The 18,855-nt window shown below is 43.0% G+C and overlaps 1 protein-coding gene across 2 annotated transcripts in view; it reads left to right on the plus strand.

Moving 5' to 3' along the window:
• The first annotated feature begins 279 nt into the window (after positions 1 to 279).
• SEC24A (SEC24 homolog A, COPII component) overlaps positions 280 to 18,855 on the plus strand; it is a 94,302-nt gene continuing 75,726 nt past the window's right edge. Inside the window, exon 1 of one of the 2 annotated variants that reach the window (XM_075541568.1) lies at positions 280 to 706. In XM_075541568.1, the coding sequence (XP_075397683.1) occupies positions 610 to 706 (97 nt within the window). In that variant the 5' untranslated portion in view covers positions 280 to 609. The remainder of the gene's footprint in view (positions 707 to 18,855) is intronic. The other variant, XM_075541567.1, reaches the window with a different exon arrangement.

The raw sequence follows: 18,855 nt of genomic DNA on the forward strand, positions 1-18,855 counted from the left end.
CCCATGTTGGCAAAAACCAGCTGAAGCGCTGGCTGCGGGCGACGGCGGTCGGGCCCACGAGAAGACGTTCACGACGGCGGGGATTTCCGTCACGGTGACACACAACGCTTCCGGCCAGTGTCCACACTCAGTGACGTGGCGGCGGCGGCGGCGGCGGCGAAGGCGGCCAGGGCCGGTCCTTGGTCCCGGGAAACCCCAGCTGTCAGGAGGCCTGCGGGCAGCCCCGCTAGCACACAGCGCCGGCAGTCTCCGGGGCGAGCAGGCGCCGGAAGTGCCACGTGTCCCGACTGCGCCTGCGCGACCGGCGGCTGACAGGCACTTCCGGCCGTGGCCTCCCTCTGCCCGGCCGCCGCCTCCCGGCCCGCTGTTCCCGGTCCCGCGGGCCCGACTGCCAAGCCTCCGCTCCCGGACCGGGCGCCGGCTGCCGGCGGGCTGGGGAGAGTGCGGCGCCATGCTCACGGCCTGACGCGCTGCCCTCCGTCCTCCCGGCCTTCAGTCCGTACGCGTTAGCTCCCCCGACTCTGCTTTCAGCAGTCGCCTTTCAGTTCTCCGCCGCTTGCTGTCGCCGACCCCCACCAGCCCCTTCCACCCCCGATCATCGCCGTCGTCATGTCCCAGCCGAGGATTCCGGCCTCCGGCGGCGCCCCGTCCGGCCTCCAGGCCCAAAACGGGGCCGCGCCGACCTCGGGGTCTCCCTACACCAACGGTGAGTGCCGTCCGGGTGCTGGGGTGGAGAGGCCGCAGCCTGTGCCCGGGCTCGAGTCGATCTTGGTTGCTGCTGCCACCCGAAGCTAGAAGAGAGTGACCTCTGGGCCGGGGCCGGACCAGGTGGCGGTGGGCGGCGGGGTCCCCGAGACCCAGGTCTGGTCTGTGTGTCTGGCCGCCCAGGTCTGGTCCCTGAGTCACATTTATTCATTCCTTCAGCAAACACTTCACTGTCCAGTCGATGTTGACTCCCAGCGACCTGTATTTGGTCCCTTGGGTGTACACGGGTAACGCACATTCCCTCCCCTCATCGTGCCTGTTTGCGCCCCGTTCCCCACTGCGCCACCTCGCCCCGGGCTGCTAGAGGGGCGGGCTCTTGGCCAGAGTCACCTGCGTTCCGCATGGCCAGCAACGGGGCGGACCAGGCAAGGAGGCATAAGTCTGAAGCATTAATTGATAGTGGGGTGGCCGGTAAGCCTTACATACATGACACCCAGCGAATGAAGCTTTTTGTAGAGACCCCCCCTGAAGACTGGCACATCGCCCCTCAGGACCCGTGCAGAATTGTACTTAGACCCCTTCTTCCCATTTTCTGCTTTGGCGCAACCAAACAGCAGCAGGATCGGGTGTTTGATTGCCAGAGAGAGGCCTGTTCATCCCCTGGAGAGTGGGTGGGTGAGCACAACTCTCCAACGTCCGAGGAGAGTACTGCTGGCCCCATAGTTTGTCATTTGGTGTGTTAGTTTCTTATAACTAGGATTCTCTGCAGTGTTCCTCACTGAGCTGATTTTAATTGACTTCATAGAGGAAGATATTCTACCAGCTGCTCGCCTACTGGCCTACAAATCATTGGCTTATGGATGTAAAACAAGTAGAATAATACCAACATTCTTAAATTGCCCATTGGTATTAAGATTGCTGGAAAGTTTTAGAAAATAGCCAATGGCCAAACTGATCCCCACCCCGCATTGTTTTTAGAGAACCCTACTGTCATCTTTCACTAGAAGACTTTTAAAAATGTGTGTGCGTAGGCAGGTATGTGGGCAGTAGCAAGAATAAGTGGGGCCTAGAGACTAGAATGGTCGTAACTTGAATCAATTAATTGTTCTTTCTCCAATTATGGTAACAGATTATGTAAACAATATTTCATTCAAGACTATTTAGTACCGTGTGCACAGAAGTTGACATTATTTTAAGACATTTATTTAAAAGTGAAGAAGACCTAAGCAACATGCCATAGAGAGTTTTCTTATAATCCATAAATTCACTTGAACTATAAAGGGCAAATCATAGGAACGTGTGCACGCATTTATATGTACGTGTAGTTTTGATCATCTTGAAACGTTAAAGGAATTTAGCCTGTGTTTTGCTCTATTGGAGACGTTGCCATTATGTTGATGAGAATCAGTCCAACAGATAGCTCTTAGCACATCTTCAGAATTCTCGTAATTGGGGATATAAGAGAATAAGAAAACAGTCCCTGTTGACAGACTGCCCAGAGCCAGTTTGGGATTCAGATGCACATCTGATGCTAATGCAAGGGGATAACCCAAGCCAAACCCGGTGCCATCTAGTTGATTAACTCAGTGCCCCATAAAGACCTGAGTTTCTGAGACCCTACATCTTTTGGGGAGCAGATGGCCTCATTTTTGCCCCATAGAAGGACTGCGGGGTTTGAACCTTTGACCTTGCAGTTAGCTTCCCAACGTTTAATCCACGGTGTCACCAGGACTTCTTTGCAGGGTGTTAGCAGCTCCAAAAATATGACCACCTAAGGTGAGGAGGGAAATCCTTGTTGTTAGTCGCTGGTAAATTGATTCCACCTTAGGAATATACCATGTTGGCAAGGTGAGCACCCACAGGATTTTTAAGGCTGTGAGCTTTCCGAAGCTATGGCCAGGCCTGTTTGCCAAGGTGTTTCTGGATAGTAAAGTTCAGACTGCCATGTTTGGGCTAAGCGTCAAGTGGCTTCTGTAGCAGTCAGAGAAACAGAATTGCAAATACGTTGCCACTTAAGATGTAATTTGATAGTCTTTTTATAAGCCCCATTCTTAAAGTTAAAAATGTTGATTTGGTAGGTTTATTCTTAAAGTGCATAATGCCTTATATTGGATTGCTTTTTTGTTTATCCAACTAATAGAAAATTGGTATGTAGAGGAGAACTAGAGGGGAGGGGATTTCTCTATGAAATATAACAAGACGATTTGGTGCTTGAATCTAGTTTTGTTTAGCTTTTTCCAGAACTATAATTGTTGCTTAAATTTTCTATTGAAAACATCTAAGCTTTAGTTTTAATGTGGCTTGCCCAAATTACCTGTTATAGTATGCTTGGACCTTCCAATTAGGTTAGATCATAATCAAAAGACCCAATTGTCACTTTTTTCATTAAAAAATATATTATTAATTGGGATTTAATACATATATCATTTCATATTTCAGTCATGTCAAGTAGATTTGTACAATTGCTACCACAATCAGTTTCCATACATTCTTTTTCTACATGAACTCCTTGGTATCTCCCTTTTACCCCACCACCACTGTATCCTCCTCTCCCCGAAACTCATATTCTACTTGCTGTCCCTATAGGTTTGTCAATCCTGGGTTTCATATACCAAACACAGAAAAACATATGACACAACTTCAAGAGGGAGACCTCCAATGACATAACACCTTTGAGCTACACCACCATTTAAATTTTCTATAGCTTCCTCTCAGATGGTGGTGTTCCCATACATCCAAGACACTTGCACACACACCTTGGCATTTTGCCCTGTGATAGATTGCTGCATGACATTCTGGAAGTCGTGTGTGTATGTACACGAGGGCTTTAACAAGTTCATGGAAAAATTCAATTATCTCTTAATTCCATTTTCCAACATACTTTTTGAAGCCTCCTTCTATATTATCTTTGTAAAAAAAAGATGCGACTGAAAGACTGCTTAGCTGATGAACAAGCGGCCATCTAGCTCAGAAGCAAAAAAGCCCACATGGAAGAAGCACACCAGCCAGTGCGATCACGAGGTGCCAAAGGGACCAGGTATAAGGCATCATGCAAAAAAAAAAAAAAAGATATGTATGTGTGTGTGTGTGTGTGTGTGTGTGTGTGTGTACCATATTGAATGAAGGGGGAAGTGCAGAGTGGAGACCCAAGGCCCAAGTGATCCTCATAGAGGGGTTTAGGAGAGGAGATGGGTCAGTCAGGGTGCGAGGTAGTACCGATGAAGAACACAGCTGTCCCCCAGATCCTGGATGCTTCCTCCCCCCAACTACCATGATCCGAATTCTACCTTGCAGGGCTGGATAGGGCAGAGGTTGTACACTGGTGCATATGGGTACATATGGGGGCTGGAGGCACAGGGAATCCAGGGTGGATGATACCTTCAGGACCAAGGGTGTGAGGGGAGATGCTGGGAGAGTGGAGGGTGAGTGGGTTGGAAAGGGGGAACTGATTACAAGGATCCACATGTGACCTCCTCCCTGGGAGAGGGACGGCAGAGAAGGGGGAGAAGGGAGACTCCGGATAGGGCAAGATATGACAAAATAACGATGTATAAATTACCAAGGGCACATGAGGGAGGGGGGAGCGGGGAGGGAGGGGGAAAAAATAGAGGACCTGATGCAAAGGGCTTAAGTGGAGAGCGGATGCTTTGAGAATGATTGGGGCAGGGAATGTATGGATGTGCTTTATACAATTGATGTATGTATATGTATGGATTGTGATAAGAGTTTTATGAGCCCCTAATATGTAAAAAAAAAAAAAAAAAGAAAGACTGCTTAGCTACAAATCAGCGCTGTGAGTTAGACATTGGATTGCTAACCACAAGGGGTGGTTCAAACATGCCAGGCACATGCAGCAGAGAGAAAGATAAGGCTGCCGGCCCCAGGATGATTTGTCATCTTGGAAACTCCATCGAGGGTTGCTATGAGCCAGAGTGTTTACTGGATGGCATTGGATTCGGTTTAGTTTGGGTGTCATATATGTAAGGCTTACCGGCCACCCCACTATCATTGACTGAAGCAGTTTGCCAAGGCAATGAAGACTTGCAGTTTTATTTATTTCATCTTTGTTATATTTATATATACTCTTTTTTTTGTTATATAGAACTATACACAAAGGTCAGAAAGATATTCTCATCTCTCCTTCCCTCTTCTCTGCCTAAATTCCTCTCATAATTTTGTAACATATTAGCTGTTTTCCCTTCAGACTAAAAGTCCTACAAGAGTATCTACAATTGTGCAGAAACCATCTCTCTAATTCTTCACACATCTCATCACATTTCAGAGATGCGCCAGTGTGGTTGAACAGAAGTTTCAGGACTATATTTTGCAATTCAGTTCACTAAACCTGAATCAAATGATTTATAGTAACATTAGCGTACACTTGCAGCTGTTTCCCCGCCTGGTTCATTTTTCTGTGAGTGTTTGCACAGTGGTATCAGCCAAAACACATTGTAATGTGTGGGTTCCCTATCAGCTTAAATACTAGGCTTATAATTTCTGTTTTGGGGGTGACAAAATCAAGATCCCTTTTAATTCTGTTGTGATGTACGCCATAGTTAAGGTTGTGTTTAATATGGGAATCCCCTAGTCATTGCTGCCAATAGGAACGACCCCTGTGATTGCTAGCCTGCGTGTGGCTAAATTGCCCTTAATCTTTTCAGTGGAGAGTGGGGGGGTTGCTCTGGGATTCCCATAAGATTCTTGGCATATTTCTTTGAATCTATTGAATTGTTGGTAGTCACTTTTGGACTTCTTATTGGCCTCTGCTCATGGACTGGGAGCTCCAGAAACAGTAACCAGAGCTACCATTTATGATTGACTTACTGCGTGTCTGCCCAGTGGCTGTGCTAGGGTTGCGTTATGTGCATCTTCTCCTTTCGTCTCAGTACAGCCCTGTGGCATAACAAGTGTTATTTATACTGATGAAGAAACTGTTAGGAATGGTTAAGCAACTAGATCAAGGTCGCATAGCTAAACTTTTTTTTTTTTTAATCTGGGAAACCAGGTTGAAACTTAAGCAAACCAACAAAAACCAACTCTAGCAGCTGTTCAGGACATAGTAGAGCTGCCCCAGTGGGTTCCTAGTGCTGTGATCTTTACATAAGCAGACTTTCCCCTAAAGAGAGGCCGGTGGATTTGATCTGTGGACCTTTATAATGAGCAGCTGAACACCTGAGGTTAAGTAGAATAGCAGTTGGTTTTGACTCAGTGATCCTGTGTACAACAGAATGAAACACTGCCTGGTCCTGTGCCAACCTCACAATTTTTTTATGTTTGAGCCTATCCATGTAGCCACTTTGTCAATCCATCTTAATTGAAGGTCTTGCCCCTTTTTCGCTGCCTCAATACCTTATCTTTCTCTTGGGACTGGTCTCTCTTGACAACATGTCCAAAGTACATGAGATGAAGTTTCGCTGACCTTGCCTCTGAGGAGCATTCTGGCAGTACTTTTTAGTTAACCTTTGTTAGTCTACTTGACCTGGTTGCCTATGAATTCTAAGTCTTAGCCTCTTGAGTTAGTGTCTGAACTAAGAATCAGAACCTTCTCTCTGCTTTCTTTATGGAAATAGGTACATTGAAATACAGTAAAAAATAAAAGAAATAGTTTGCTGACATTTTTCTAAACTGGCACCTTGTTTATTTTCCTTCAGCTTATAATTGGAGCCTGGCCTGATCCTAGTTTGTTATTCTTAGATTATTTGTAGTTTCAACATTATGTAACTGTCCTATAGATCCCAAAATTGCCCGTAGCCACACATTGGATTTTCTAGCATTTGCTTTTTCCATGGTGCTTGCTTGGGAAGCCCTTGCTGGAGCGCCTGACCTATGTTTTGTACTCGTGCAGTGGCATGGATTGATTGTACTTATAAGATCAGTTGGTCAACTCTTCAAGGATGTGAGATGTGTATTACTAAATTAAATGTTTTTCCCCAATAGTTAACCAGATCTTACTGGTTGTATTTAAAATCAAATACATAGAAGGCAAAACCTTTTCTTTTTTTTTTTTCCCACTTATTACCACTTTTTAATTCCCCCCCCCCCTTTTTTTCTTTCACTTATTACCACTTTTTAATTTTCCCTCTTTTTTTTAGGCAAAACCTTTTCAAGCTTTTAGTAACTCGTTGCTATATAAAATGTCCTTATTTTTGAGTACTCGGCTACTTATCTTTGACTTTTATTGACCCTTTCAATGAACAAACAAACAAACAAAAAAGGACCCATAAGGTTTTCATAGCTAAAGATTTTTCCCCCCAACAGTTTTATTGGAATATAATTCACATATCATAATCACATCAAGTAGAGTTGTGCCATCATCACCTCAATCAGTTTGGAACATTTTCTTCATTCTTGTGCTCATTGTTATTAGCTCCCCATTTCCCCCCAACCTCCCCGGCCACACCCCAAGGAACCATTAATCCAGTTACTGTCGCTATAGACTTACCCATCCTGGATTTCACATACAGGAAAACATTACCAAACCCCCAAACTAACAACAGTAACAAAATAATGCAGATTAAAAACCTCAATTGAAAAGAAAGGAGAAAATATGAAAAACTGGAACAAATTTTCATGTGTCATTAGGGAGACCAAGTGACTGAGTGCTAAATTTTAACTTGAGTGCATCCGAGACAATCCACTTTCCATGCATTCTGCGTGCTGCCAAAGCTATTCACAACCCTGGCCCATGGTCAGAGGAGTTCACCAGGGACGTAACCCATGTGGGCCTACTTCTGGACTTGGGGCTTCCGCTGTCATCCGGAGCCTTCTGCAAACCAGGTGTTCACAATTGAACAAAGCAATAGAGCTTTCTGGAAGTAGACTGTCTCCAGATGTCATCCACTGAGCCGATGGTGGTTTGAATCTCTGACCTTCCAGGTAGCATCCACGCTCTGTAGTCACTGCACCGACTAGGGCACCTTTCTTTCATGTAGGACACCGCAATTACTAGACCTACAAGAATATATCTGAAGACCCTTCGATTGCCTGAACTGGTCATTTTCTTAGATTTCATGTAAAATAGGGGAAAGTGAATAAACCAAAACTTATTGCCATTGAGTCAGTTTTGACCCACAGCAACTCACTCTGTGGGATAGAGTAGAACTAGCTCTTTGGGTTTCCAATGCCGTAAATCTCTATGGGAGCAGAAAGCCTCATCTCTCTTCTTTGTGAATTGCTGACCTTTCGGAAGCAGCCCAACAAGTAACCCTCTGCCTCTACCGGGACTCCTTTTAAAGTGTGAATAAACCCACACTCCAAACTCACTGCTATTACGTCAGTTCCAACTCAGAGCAACTCTGTAAGACAGAGTAGAACTGTTCCTGTGGGTTTCTGAGACTGTTAACTTTCTACCACAGTAGAAAGCCTTATCTTTCTCCCAAGGGAATGACTGGTGATTTCAGACTGCAGACCTTGTGGCTCACAGTGGCCATGAAATTTAAGATTGCTATATAAAAGTATTTTATATAATTATTAAAGAAGTGAAAGTTAAGGGAAATAAAACATTTCTAAGTCTATGTGCGTTGTATGATAGTGAAGCGTTTGGTTGTTTTCTACACGCATTCAGATTGCCTTGGCTTTATTGATTTGAACATTCTTATTGGTGGATTCTCATTGGTGGTACATGCACTAGTGGCCTTTTCCTCTGGCGTACCTTTTGTCTGGTTAGAGGCCCAGTGGCACCAACGAGCTTTCAGAGGGCTGCAACACCAATTTAAAATGGTGTTTGAGTGCTTGCAGCACTTTTAACGTAAACAAATCAGTGTCAACTTTCATTGAGGTCTTTAGACTTAATCATAAATAGAAAACCTAGCTCATGGTATTGAGTTAATTCTGACTCATAGCAATCCTATAAAATAGGGCAGAACTGCTCCTGAGGGTTTCTGAGACTAAATAATTTATGGAAGCAGATAGCATAATTTACCCTCAAATTAAAAATAGAAGGGTCCAAACATTAACTTGAAATAGTCTCAGTGAAGGTAATGTACTTGCTAATAGCCAGGATTAAATGAGTTTGTTTAACTGTTCTTTTAATTTGGAAAGATGACTATAATTTTGGCAGTCATTGGTTCTCTAGCTTCATATAATTCCATAAGTTATAATTTAGCAGTCAAATAGAACAGGACTCCAAATTAGATATTTGAGTCACGATCATGTCAGGCTTTGTTGGGAGTTTAGTGTGTGTATATGCGTATCCAAAGAAGGTAAAATGATTGCTTGGCAATAGAACTTAATCTGTTTGGATGAAATGTCCAAAGTATGTGAGACAAAGCCATCCTTTCTTCTAAGAAACATTCTAATTGTACTTGTTCGTTTTTAGATTTGTTCATTTTCCTGTCAGTCTATGGTATATTTAATATTCCACGCTCTAATTCAAGGGCACTGATTCTTCTTCGGCCTTTCTTATTCATTCTCCAACATTTGCATGCATATGCAGAAACCGAAACTAAGTCCACTGTCCTTGACAGCGGAATACTGCTCCCTAGAATTTCTGAGACCACACATCATTTAGGGAGCAGATGGGTCACCTTTCCCCACGGAGCAGCTGATGGATCAGAACTGCTGGCCTTCTAACTGACCAGCAGCCCAGTGCTGTGCACCTCTGCTTCATGCATATGCACAATGAGGCAATTAAAAATACCATGTCAGGTGCACTTTCGTCTTCAAAGTAAAACCTGGACTTTTGTTTTGTTTGTTTTTTGAGATGAACTTGTTTTTCATGAAAGAATTAAGTCCATTTCAATTTTTCTTTTCCTCCCTGTTTTTTGTTTTTGCTTTTAAGCCACTTAGATTTGAGAGATAAGGAATCTAGAGGGATTTCTTGTTTGTTTGTTTTCAAGAAACATACTTTATATATTTACTCAGCCCATCTCCAGAAATGAAATCAAGAATATCCTGTTAAACCCTCCATAGATATGGTTTCTTAAATCTCCCCTGTCAACCTACCTCTCTCCCACTTTTTCCCTATCCTGCCCACCTTTTGTTTTTTTTTTAATTTCAAAAAAGTTTTCTATTCTGTAATAACGTCTTTACTTTCGGAATATTCTAAAGATCGCTTTTGCAGTGGGTTTGCCTAGTACAACACTTCATTTGACTTCCTGCCTGCTGCTTCCAAAGCCGGGAATTGTGGGCCTAAGTAAAATGAAATTCTGGATGCCGGTAATCTTTTCTCCAAACCAAGGGACTACTTGGCAATTTCAAGCTCAAAACTTCTATTTATTTATTTATTTAATTTTGGGGCGATTTTTAATATTTATAATAGTTTATTAGCACAAACACCTTTAAACTTTGAATTTAAAGTTGTCTGTGTAATCAATACTTTAAATTCATACTGTTGTTCTATATATATTTTCTAGTTTCTTTCATATTTTATGAAAATATTTTATTAGAACTATTCAGTCCACTTTATTTTGGTTTTGAAAATTTCTTGTGACACATACATAAGGTGTATGTAAACATGTATGTCCAGTTAAAGAGAAACCAGAAATGCCTTTGTACTCATCCCCTAGCTTAAGAAGAGTGTTGCCAGTACTCCCCATCACGTCATAAGTTGTGTAAATCCTTCCTTTTTCTATAGCCACCTTTATTGAATCTAAATCATATGTACAGTGAAGTCGTTTAATTGTACAGGTCAGTGCTTTTTAGTAGATTCACAGGATTGTGCGACCTCACTGCAATCCACCTGAAATTATTTTCATCGTCCCCCACCAAGGACCCCCTGGCAGTCACTTCCTGTCTCCCTGAGCCAAGCCCTGGGTAACCACTCCTCTACTCTGCCCCATTGACTTGCCTATGGACCCTACACTAGATGGTCCTTTGTCTTTGGCTTCTTTCACCCAGTCTACGGTTTTCAAAGTTCATCTATGTTGCAGCATGTATCACTAGTTCTTTTTTTTTTTTTCGGTTGAATAATGTTTCTTTTATGAACAAGTCATGTATTTTTATTGATTCTTCAGTTGGTAGACATTTCATTGTTTTCACTTTTTTGCCTGTTACTATTAATGTTAGTAGTGCTTGTGGTAGCTCTATATTTAAATTTTTGAGGACCTGCCAAACTGTTTTCCAAAATAGCAGTACCATTTTACATTCCTACTAATTATGTGTGAGGTTTGCGTTTTCCCATTTCCTTGCCAAGTCTTGTTGTAAGTCTCTTTGATTATTGTCATCCTTGTTAGCGTGAAGTAATTCTTATAGTTTCTTAAATGTACCTTTGACAGTGTTGCCATCATTAGTAAAATAGCTTTCTAGAGTCTATATTTTACTTCTCTTTAAATTGTCTGATATATACCATACTTTCAAGTTGGGTAAGATGCTGTCATTCGAAATTTGTACCTCCCCTTTCCTCTCAAAAATAGAAATGTTACCGCAAACCATTATTTTTAAGTTTTTTCATTTGTGCCCTCACAATGAAATCACATACTATTGCTTAATTTTTAAAAATGCCAGGAGGATTAGGGGACCGGGGTGAGGGGTGGAGGAGGGGTGGTGTGGCGGGGAGGGAGACAGGGCATTTTAAAATTCACCAGGCTAGCCAAGCTGTCTATCACTTAATTTGATTCCACTCATAGTGGCTTTATAGAAAAGCTGCTTTCCAAGTTTGTAAAGTAAAAATTTTTATCATTTTATTGCGACCTCTTGCAGATATCATAATAATCCATAGTTAAATCACACCAAGCGGTATTGTACAATTTCTGGCACAATCAGTTTTTCAAGTTTGTAAATCTTTAAGGGCACAGATAGCTTCATTTGTCTCTCTTGGAGCAGTTGGTGGGTTTAAACTGCTGACTCTGCAGTTTGCAGCCCAACACTTAACCCATGGTACCAGCAGGGCCCATATTTCCAATTCTTAGACTCCATTCAAGTTTAACCAGCTGTCCCAATAAATCCCTTCATAGGTGTAGGATGAAGAATTTCATTATCTCAGTCATTTGGCCTTTCTGTTTGGTTCCCAAGAAATGACTGTATATTATTAGAATTTCCTGAGTATGTAAAGGACTTTTGTTATACAGAAGGAGCCCTGGTGGAGCAGTGGTAAAGCACCCAGCTGCTAACTGAAATATGGGCAGTTCTAACCCAAGCCACTTTGGGGGAGAAAGATGTGGTCGCTGCCTTGCGCAAACCCCGTGGGCAGTTCTACTCTTCTCTGCAGAGTCGCTGTGAGCCAGAATTGATGCCAATAGCATCTAGAGGACACCTGGTGGCTTGTGCTATTGGGTGGGGATTAGCCTGACCAGAAAGCCCACCTCCATTTTACCCATGTTCTGAGCTCTAGGCAAATTCTAATCTATTAGTTGGTGTCAGCTGACCTCAGGGGGTGATAGAGAATTGATCCAATCTATCACGATTACATATTGAAACCAATAAAAAGCTCGAGACCTGGGGGCTTCATGGATTTCCTGGTTGGTGAAAGATACCCATGCATGTGAGAGTGTAGTGGGTCCTAGCTTCCTGCTAGGAACCCTCTGAAACCTCAGACTAGGAGGCAGCGTTCTTTTGTATCCTGTTTTACCCACACAAAAACTTGTACAAGTTAGTATAGCATCTTCCATGAATTCTGAGAGTCCTTCTGGTGAATTATAGAACTCCAAAGAGTGGAGGGAAAGATACTGATGCAAGATGGCAAGCTAGGCACACTACACAAACACAAAGGACCAAATGAAACAGATGCAGATGACAATCCTGGAACTCAGATTCAAAGGAAAGGTAGACAAGTGGATGGAATACCGACTAGTATCAGAAGTAACTAAACAAAAATAATCAGAAAGGAGACAGTCAAATGAATTCGCAGCTCCACCATCTTGAACTTCTGCAAGCAGTGTTTGAGACAGTGGCCTGACTCTTCACAGACTCATGCTGGTGGCTGGCAGTGAGGAAGATGGGATCATCCCCCATTTCCTACACCATCCTGGTGACCAGCAAGGGACCACCACCCACCTCATCCACCCACTCCTGACCTTGCCCAGGCCTTGCTCTGTCTTAGGTTGGAACCACGGATGCTCTGCTCTGTAACCCTTCACCTAAATCACGAAAAAAGGGCTTAAAAAAAGAAAGAGTAATGGGAGGCTTCAAATCAAAGAGTGGGGACTATGGAGCTTGCTACAGATATTTATAGCATATTAGAAGGAACCCCCATATTTGTAGCTCAGAGTTGAGAGTGTTATGTGGACTCCCAGACTTGTGGCTAGTATCTGCCTATTTGGCTGTCTGAAGGATGGTATCCTTTTAACTTGAGATTTGACTTAGCTCCAGGTGACTAGGCTCAGAGAAAGAAGAGTGTCAAAACCGAACACAAAATAGGAAAGTGAGGAGGGAGGGGAAAAAAAAAAGAGGACCTGATGCAAGGGGCTTAAGTGGAGAGCAAATGCCTTGAAAATGATTGGGGCAGGGAATGTATGGATGTGCTTTATACAATTGATGTATATATGTATGGATGGTGATAAGAGTTGTATGAGTCCGTAATAAAATGTAAAAAAAGAAAAGAGGAGAAAAATGGATTAGGGCAAAGACTGTACAGATGTGCTTTATACAATTGATGTATGTATATGTATGAACTGTGACAAGAATTGTATGAGCCCCAATAAATTGTTAAAAAAAAATAGGAAAGTGGGGTTTTGTTATATTCCCCAAGTTTAGGACTGAATAGTAGGACTCTTGTGATTTTTAACACCCCATTTTATCATAACAAAATAATCCATTTCAGGATTATATTTAGCATTTAATTTTTATAGTTCCTTAGTTGCTCCTTGACTTCACCGCTCATTTTTGAAAATTACAAGCCAATTGTTTTGTAGAGCATTCTTCAATTTGGATTTGCCTGATTTTTCCTCCTAGTTAGATTCAGATTGTCTGTTCATATCAGGAGAAATGATGTTGTGCTCTTTTTGTTGCTTCCTATCAGTTAGTACATGATTTCAGTTGGTTCCATTATTGATGACGTTCACTTTGATTACTTGATTACGGTGGTGTCTGCCATACTTTGCCACTGTAAAGTTACTCCTTTTTCCTTTGCAACTAGTAAGTATTTTGTAAGAATGAACTTTAAGACCATGTAAATATCTCACACCCTATTGGACCTTTAATTTATTCATTTATTCATATTGGTGTGAAATGCTTTTAGTGGGCTATATTCTTTTAGAAGACTGTGTGGTGCAAGTGATTTATGCTCCATTACTAAACTACTTGGAGCCCTGGTGAAGTAATGGTTACTCATTAGGCTGTTAACTGCAAGGTCAGCAGTTTGAAACCACCAGCAACTCTGCAGGAGATTATGAGGTTTTCTATTCGCCTAAAGCAGTAGTTCTCAACCTGTGGGTCGTGACCCCTTGGGGGGGGTGTTGTCAAATGACCCTTTCACAGGGGTCGCCAATTCATAACAGTAGCAAAATGACAGTTATGAAGTAGCAATGAAAATAATTTTATAATTGGGGGTCACAACAACATGAGTTATTAAAGGGTCACGGCATCAGGAAGGTTGAAACTGCTGTCCTAAAGAATTACAGTCTTGGAAACCACCGGGACAGTTGTACCCTGTCTTAGGGAATTGAGTGAGTACCGACCTAAAGTGTGGTGAACCTTTCAGCATTTCCCTGGATGAAAGGCCTGGTTATCTGCCTCCAGAAAGATTGTAGCCAACAAAACCAGATGGAGAGCTCTACTCTGTAGCAGATTAGCTTGCTATGAGTTGGAATAGACCTAAGTGGCAACAGGCTTATAACTCTTTCTATTTTGGTGCTCGTAGTATTTCATGTTTGGCCTTCAGGCTGTCTTCTGTGCTCTTTTGTCCTGTCCATTCTTTTTGAGCATGTGTTTGTTTTCTGACTCAAGATGTTCTGAGTTCGTTTACCTGGTAGGTTCTAAGCCTTGGAACCAGCTGTTTCTCCAGGGAACTCTGATTTCTTGTAGTGAAGAATGGTATTTAGAGAATCTAACTACATAATATTGAAAATCCTGAATTTCTATGGTTACTTCCAATTAAGTCCAACTCCTGGGTTCATTCAAGTTGTCCCCCTTTCCATATCCATGAGTCCCTTCTCTGAAAGGGGGAGAACTTGCATGCTGTCTTATGGTGGCCCCATACACATTGAAATGAACTGCTGCCTGGTTTCATGATCAGTTGTGGACTGGGCTATTAGAATCCATTTGGTTTTCACTGGCTGATTTTCAGAAATAGATTGCCAGGCCTTTCTTAATCATTTGTCTTAGTCTGGAAGCTCTACTGAAAACTTTCAGCACCCCAGCAACATGCAAACCTTGTTTGACAGGCAGTGGGGTCTGTGTATGCAATGGATTGGCCAGGAAGCAAACCCTGTTTGTAGGGAAGGAGAGACTTCTGCCACTGAGTCACGACAGCTGCTTTCAGCAGAGAGTCCAAAGGGAAAAATCCTGAGATAGAGTATGTTTACCGTATTAGAGAAACATTAAGAAGGTGAGCGTAACTCGAACATCATCTCCGTGACCCTGAGACCAGAAGAGCTATATGACACCTGGCCACCACTGCCAACTGCTCCGAGGTAGATCACATTAGAAGGTACTGGATAGAGCGAGAGAAAAACATGGAATAAAACTCAAAATCATAAAAGAAGATAGGTTTGCTGGTCAGATAGACTGGTGAACTCCCGAGACTAGTGGAACTCCTTTAGTTATTCTTCAGGTCTAGAAATGAGCTCGCCCATGGTTCTGTTTTCAGTCAAACAATAGACAGAGAGAAACAGCAACACTAGTTAGGTACTCACACCTTAACATAATCAGCCATTGGAGATCTACAGGACAATATTTACCCAAGGACAAAGTTTAGAAGGACTAGGAAAGAAGAAGGACCGCAAACTGCACACACAGTGAGGAAATGGAGTCCGTTGTAGGGCTGTGTAATCAATAAGATGTGTGCGCTATTGAGCAGAAAGCTGATCTGCTTTGTAAACCACCCAACTCATGATAAAAGATGAAAATAAACACGAACAAAAATTAGTATGTAAGAACATTCTGAAGGAAAATTTAAAACTTTAGTGGAAGACCTTAAAAATATCTTTAAAAATATATATACCACATTGGAAAAAAAAGATGATGTGGTTGGAACTGAGTAGTGAGGAAGCAGGGCAGGGAATTCTTCTGATAGTTTAGCCATCACATGGAGTAACTGAAGTCTTTGGGCTGTGACCTTACCATGTTTCTTTTAGCTGCCATGAGGTTGACCCTGTGTACAACAGAACAAAATAGTCATGGCATTGCCCTGCGTCGCCCTCACAGTCTTTGTTGTTTTAGCCCATTGTTGGCAGCCACTGTGTCAGTCCATCTCACTGAGCGTCTCCCTCTTTTTTGCTGCTCTCTTCTGAGCGTGATGCCCTTCTCCAGGGACTGGTCCCTCCTGATAGCATGGCCAAAGTACTTGAGACCATGTCTTATGATCTCTGCTTCTAAGAAGGATTCTAGCTGTACGTTCTTCCAAGGAAGGTGTGCATGTTATTCTGGCAGTCCATGATACACTCAATATTCCCCACAAACACCATAATTCACCTCGGTGTGGTAGGATCCGATCGGATGCAATTCCTGCATTGCATCTCCAGTGTTGTCCCCCGAAGCTCTATGGATCAGTGAGGGATGTTGTGTCTCGTTGTGGGTTTGGCCCTATGGACCTCTCTGTGTATTTATTGGCTGCTCTGAGCAGGAATATCGTCCTCAAGGCTTGGTGGGCCAGCGTGTGCTCCACTCTCTCTTCCTCCCCCTTCATTTGTTTCTGTGTCCTCTGATCAGACATGTTCCTCTCCCTGAGCTGTAGCTTCAATGCTGCCCTCTGAAGTGAATTCTTCTGCGGGGGTGGTGGTGGGTGATGGGGGTGGGCTATCCATGTAGTTGGGATTGGGGCTGGCCCCTCGGTCTCTTCCTTAATTGTTGTCTTTCACATACATTTGAGGCCACTGAAAACCCTGTGGCTTGGATCAGGTACAGTGCCGTGAAATGAAATTACTTTGTATAGTTCTGTCTGTAGTTTCTATGTCTACTAAATGATTGGGTGGGGCTTGCAAATAAGGTCAAACATTTGAATGAGGGAGTGCTCAGCTCGCTGTTCCTCTGGCATGCATACAGTGAGCCCCTGAGAAGCAGGCACAGGGATTCCCACAACTGCCAAGAAACAAGAGCAGGGGTGAAGTGGGCTGAGGTCTCTGTGGAGAGCTGGCAGAGAAGCAACGCTGACACTGTGAGACAGCGGCAGGTTTCTCAGGCCACGGAACTAGTAAAACGTGTGCCTTCTGCAGATTTATAGAGTGCCCTTCGAGCATTTATCAGAGCTGACTTGCATTTTTGTTTGTTTGTTTTAAACAGCAAAAATTTAATAAGCAAAGTACGATTCCATCACAAAACAGGTCACCTGGGGAGGGTGGAGGAGGGAGGGAAAAAATGAGCTGATACCAACGGCTCAAGTAGAAAGAAAATGTTTTGTAAACGATGATGGCAACATGTACAAATGTGCTTGACATGATGGATGGACTGTTATAAGAACTGTAAGAGCCCCCATTTAAAAAAATGATTAAATAAAAACAGGTCACTTCACAATATGAGGAAGTTGATTACGTCTAGGGGTATTACATTGGATTTTATAGGGGTCAGGTGGGTAAGTGCTTCAAGTCCTCTTCACTTTCAGCAAGTAAGGTTGTTGTATCTATATATAACAGGTGGTTAAGGAGTCTTTCTCCAATCAGATACCTCCTTGACTGTATTGTAGGTATTTACTATATTCAAGGTTGTTATTGGTTGAATTGTGTACTTCAAAAAATGTGTTGTAAATGCGAACCTCTTTGTGGTTATAGTCTCACTTCAGGATGGGTTTTGTTGTGTTAATGAGACAATTTTAGTGTAATATGTATCTTAAATCAATCTCTTGAAATAAGAGTTTACCAACAAATGATCCTTGAACTCACTACAAGCTTTTCTTTCTTGATGTGTTTTGTTTTGTTCTTTGTCAGTGGTTTGTTGTTGTTGTTGTTTTGTTGTCTGGTTGTATACTGTTGCTTTGTTTTCCTCTGTCTTGTTTTCGTGCATGTTATTGTCTCCACAGGTCTGTCTAAATAAGACAGGCTGGATGAACTATTTGGAGGAAAAACAACTGGACCGACAGTTCCGGGGGGACTTGGGATAAGGGGAAGTTGAGGGGTAAGGAAGTGGTATTAACAAACACAGGAACAAGGGAACAACATGGGACCCAAAATGGTAGTGAGTGGGGAGTGGCAGGCCTGGTAGGGAATGATCAAGGGTAAGGTTGCATAGAGAAGAGGTATAGCTGTAGCCCAGGTGGGGACGGAGCATGGTAGTGGGGCAGGAGGAAAGTCAAGGGAGACAGAGGAAAGAGCTGGGAGTCAAAGGCCATTTATAGAGGTCTAGACAAAGACATGTACATGCAAATATATATATGAGGATGGGGAAATAGATCTATGTGTCTATATTTATAGGTTTAGTATTAAGGTGGCGGAAGGACCTTGGACCTCTATGCAAGCACTCCCTCAATGCATGAATACTTTCTTTTATTAAATTGGCACTCTACGATACTCACCCTCCTGACACAACTGCTGAAGCCAAAGCGGGTGAACAAGTAAATGTGGTGAAGAAAGCTGATGGTGCCCAGCTATCAAAAGAGATAGTGACTGGGGTCTTAAAGGCTTGAAGGTAAACAAGTGGCCATCTAGCTCAGAAGCAACAAAGCCCACATGGAAGAACACACCAGCCTGTGTGATCACGTGGTCCCGAAGGGATCAGTTATCAGGCATCAAAGAAAAAAAAATCATATCATTGGCTGCACACCTCCATGATACGATCTCCGAAGACAAACAGGTGCATAAGCAAATGTGGCGAAGAAAGCTTATGGTGCCCGGCTATCAAAAGAGATAGTGTCTGGGGTCTTAAAGGCTTGAAGGTGAACAAGCGGCCATCTAGCTGAGAAGCAACAAAGCCCATATGGAAAAAGCACACCAGCCTGTGTGATCACGAGGTGCCAAAGGGACCAGGTATAAGGCATCATGCAAAATATATAAATATATATACCATAGTGAATGAAGGGTGAAGCGCAGAGTGGAGACCCAAAGCCCATTTGTCGGCCACTGGAGATCCCCTCACAGAGAGATTTAGGAGAGGAGATGGGTCAGTCAGGGTGCGATGTAGTACCGA

The sequence above is a fragment of the Tenrec ecaudatus genome, chromosome 2 (assembly GCF_050624435.1).
Source record: "Tenrec ecaudatus isolate mTenEca1 chromosome 2, mTenEca1.hap1, whole genome shotgun sequence".
Classification (NCBI taxonomy): Eukaryota; Metazoa; Chordata; class Mammalia; order Afrosoricida; family Tenrecidae; genus Tenrec; species Tenrec ecaudatus.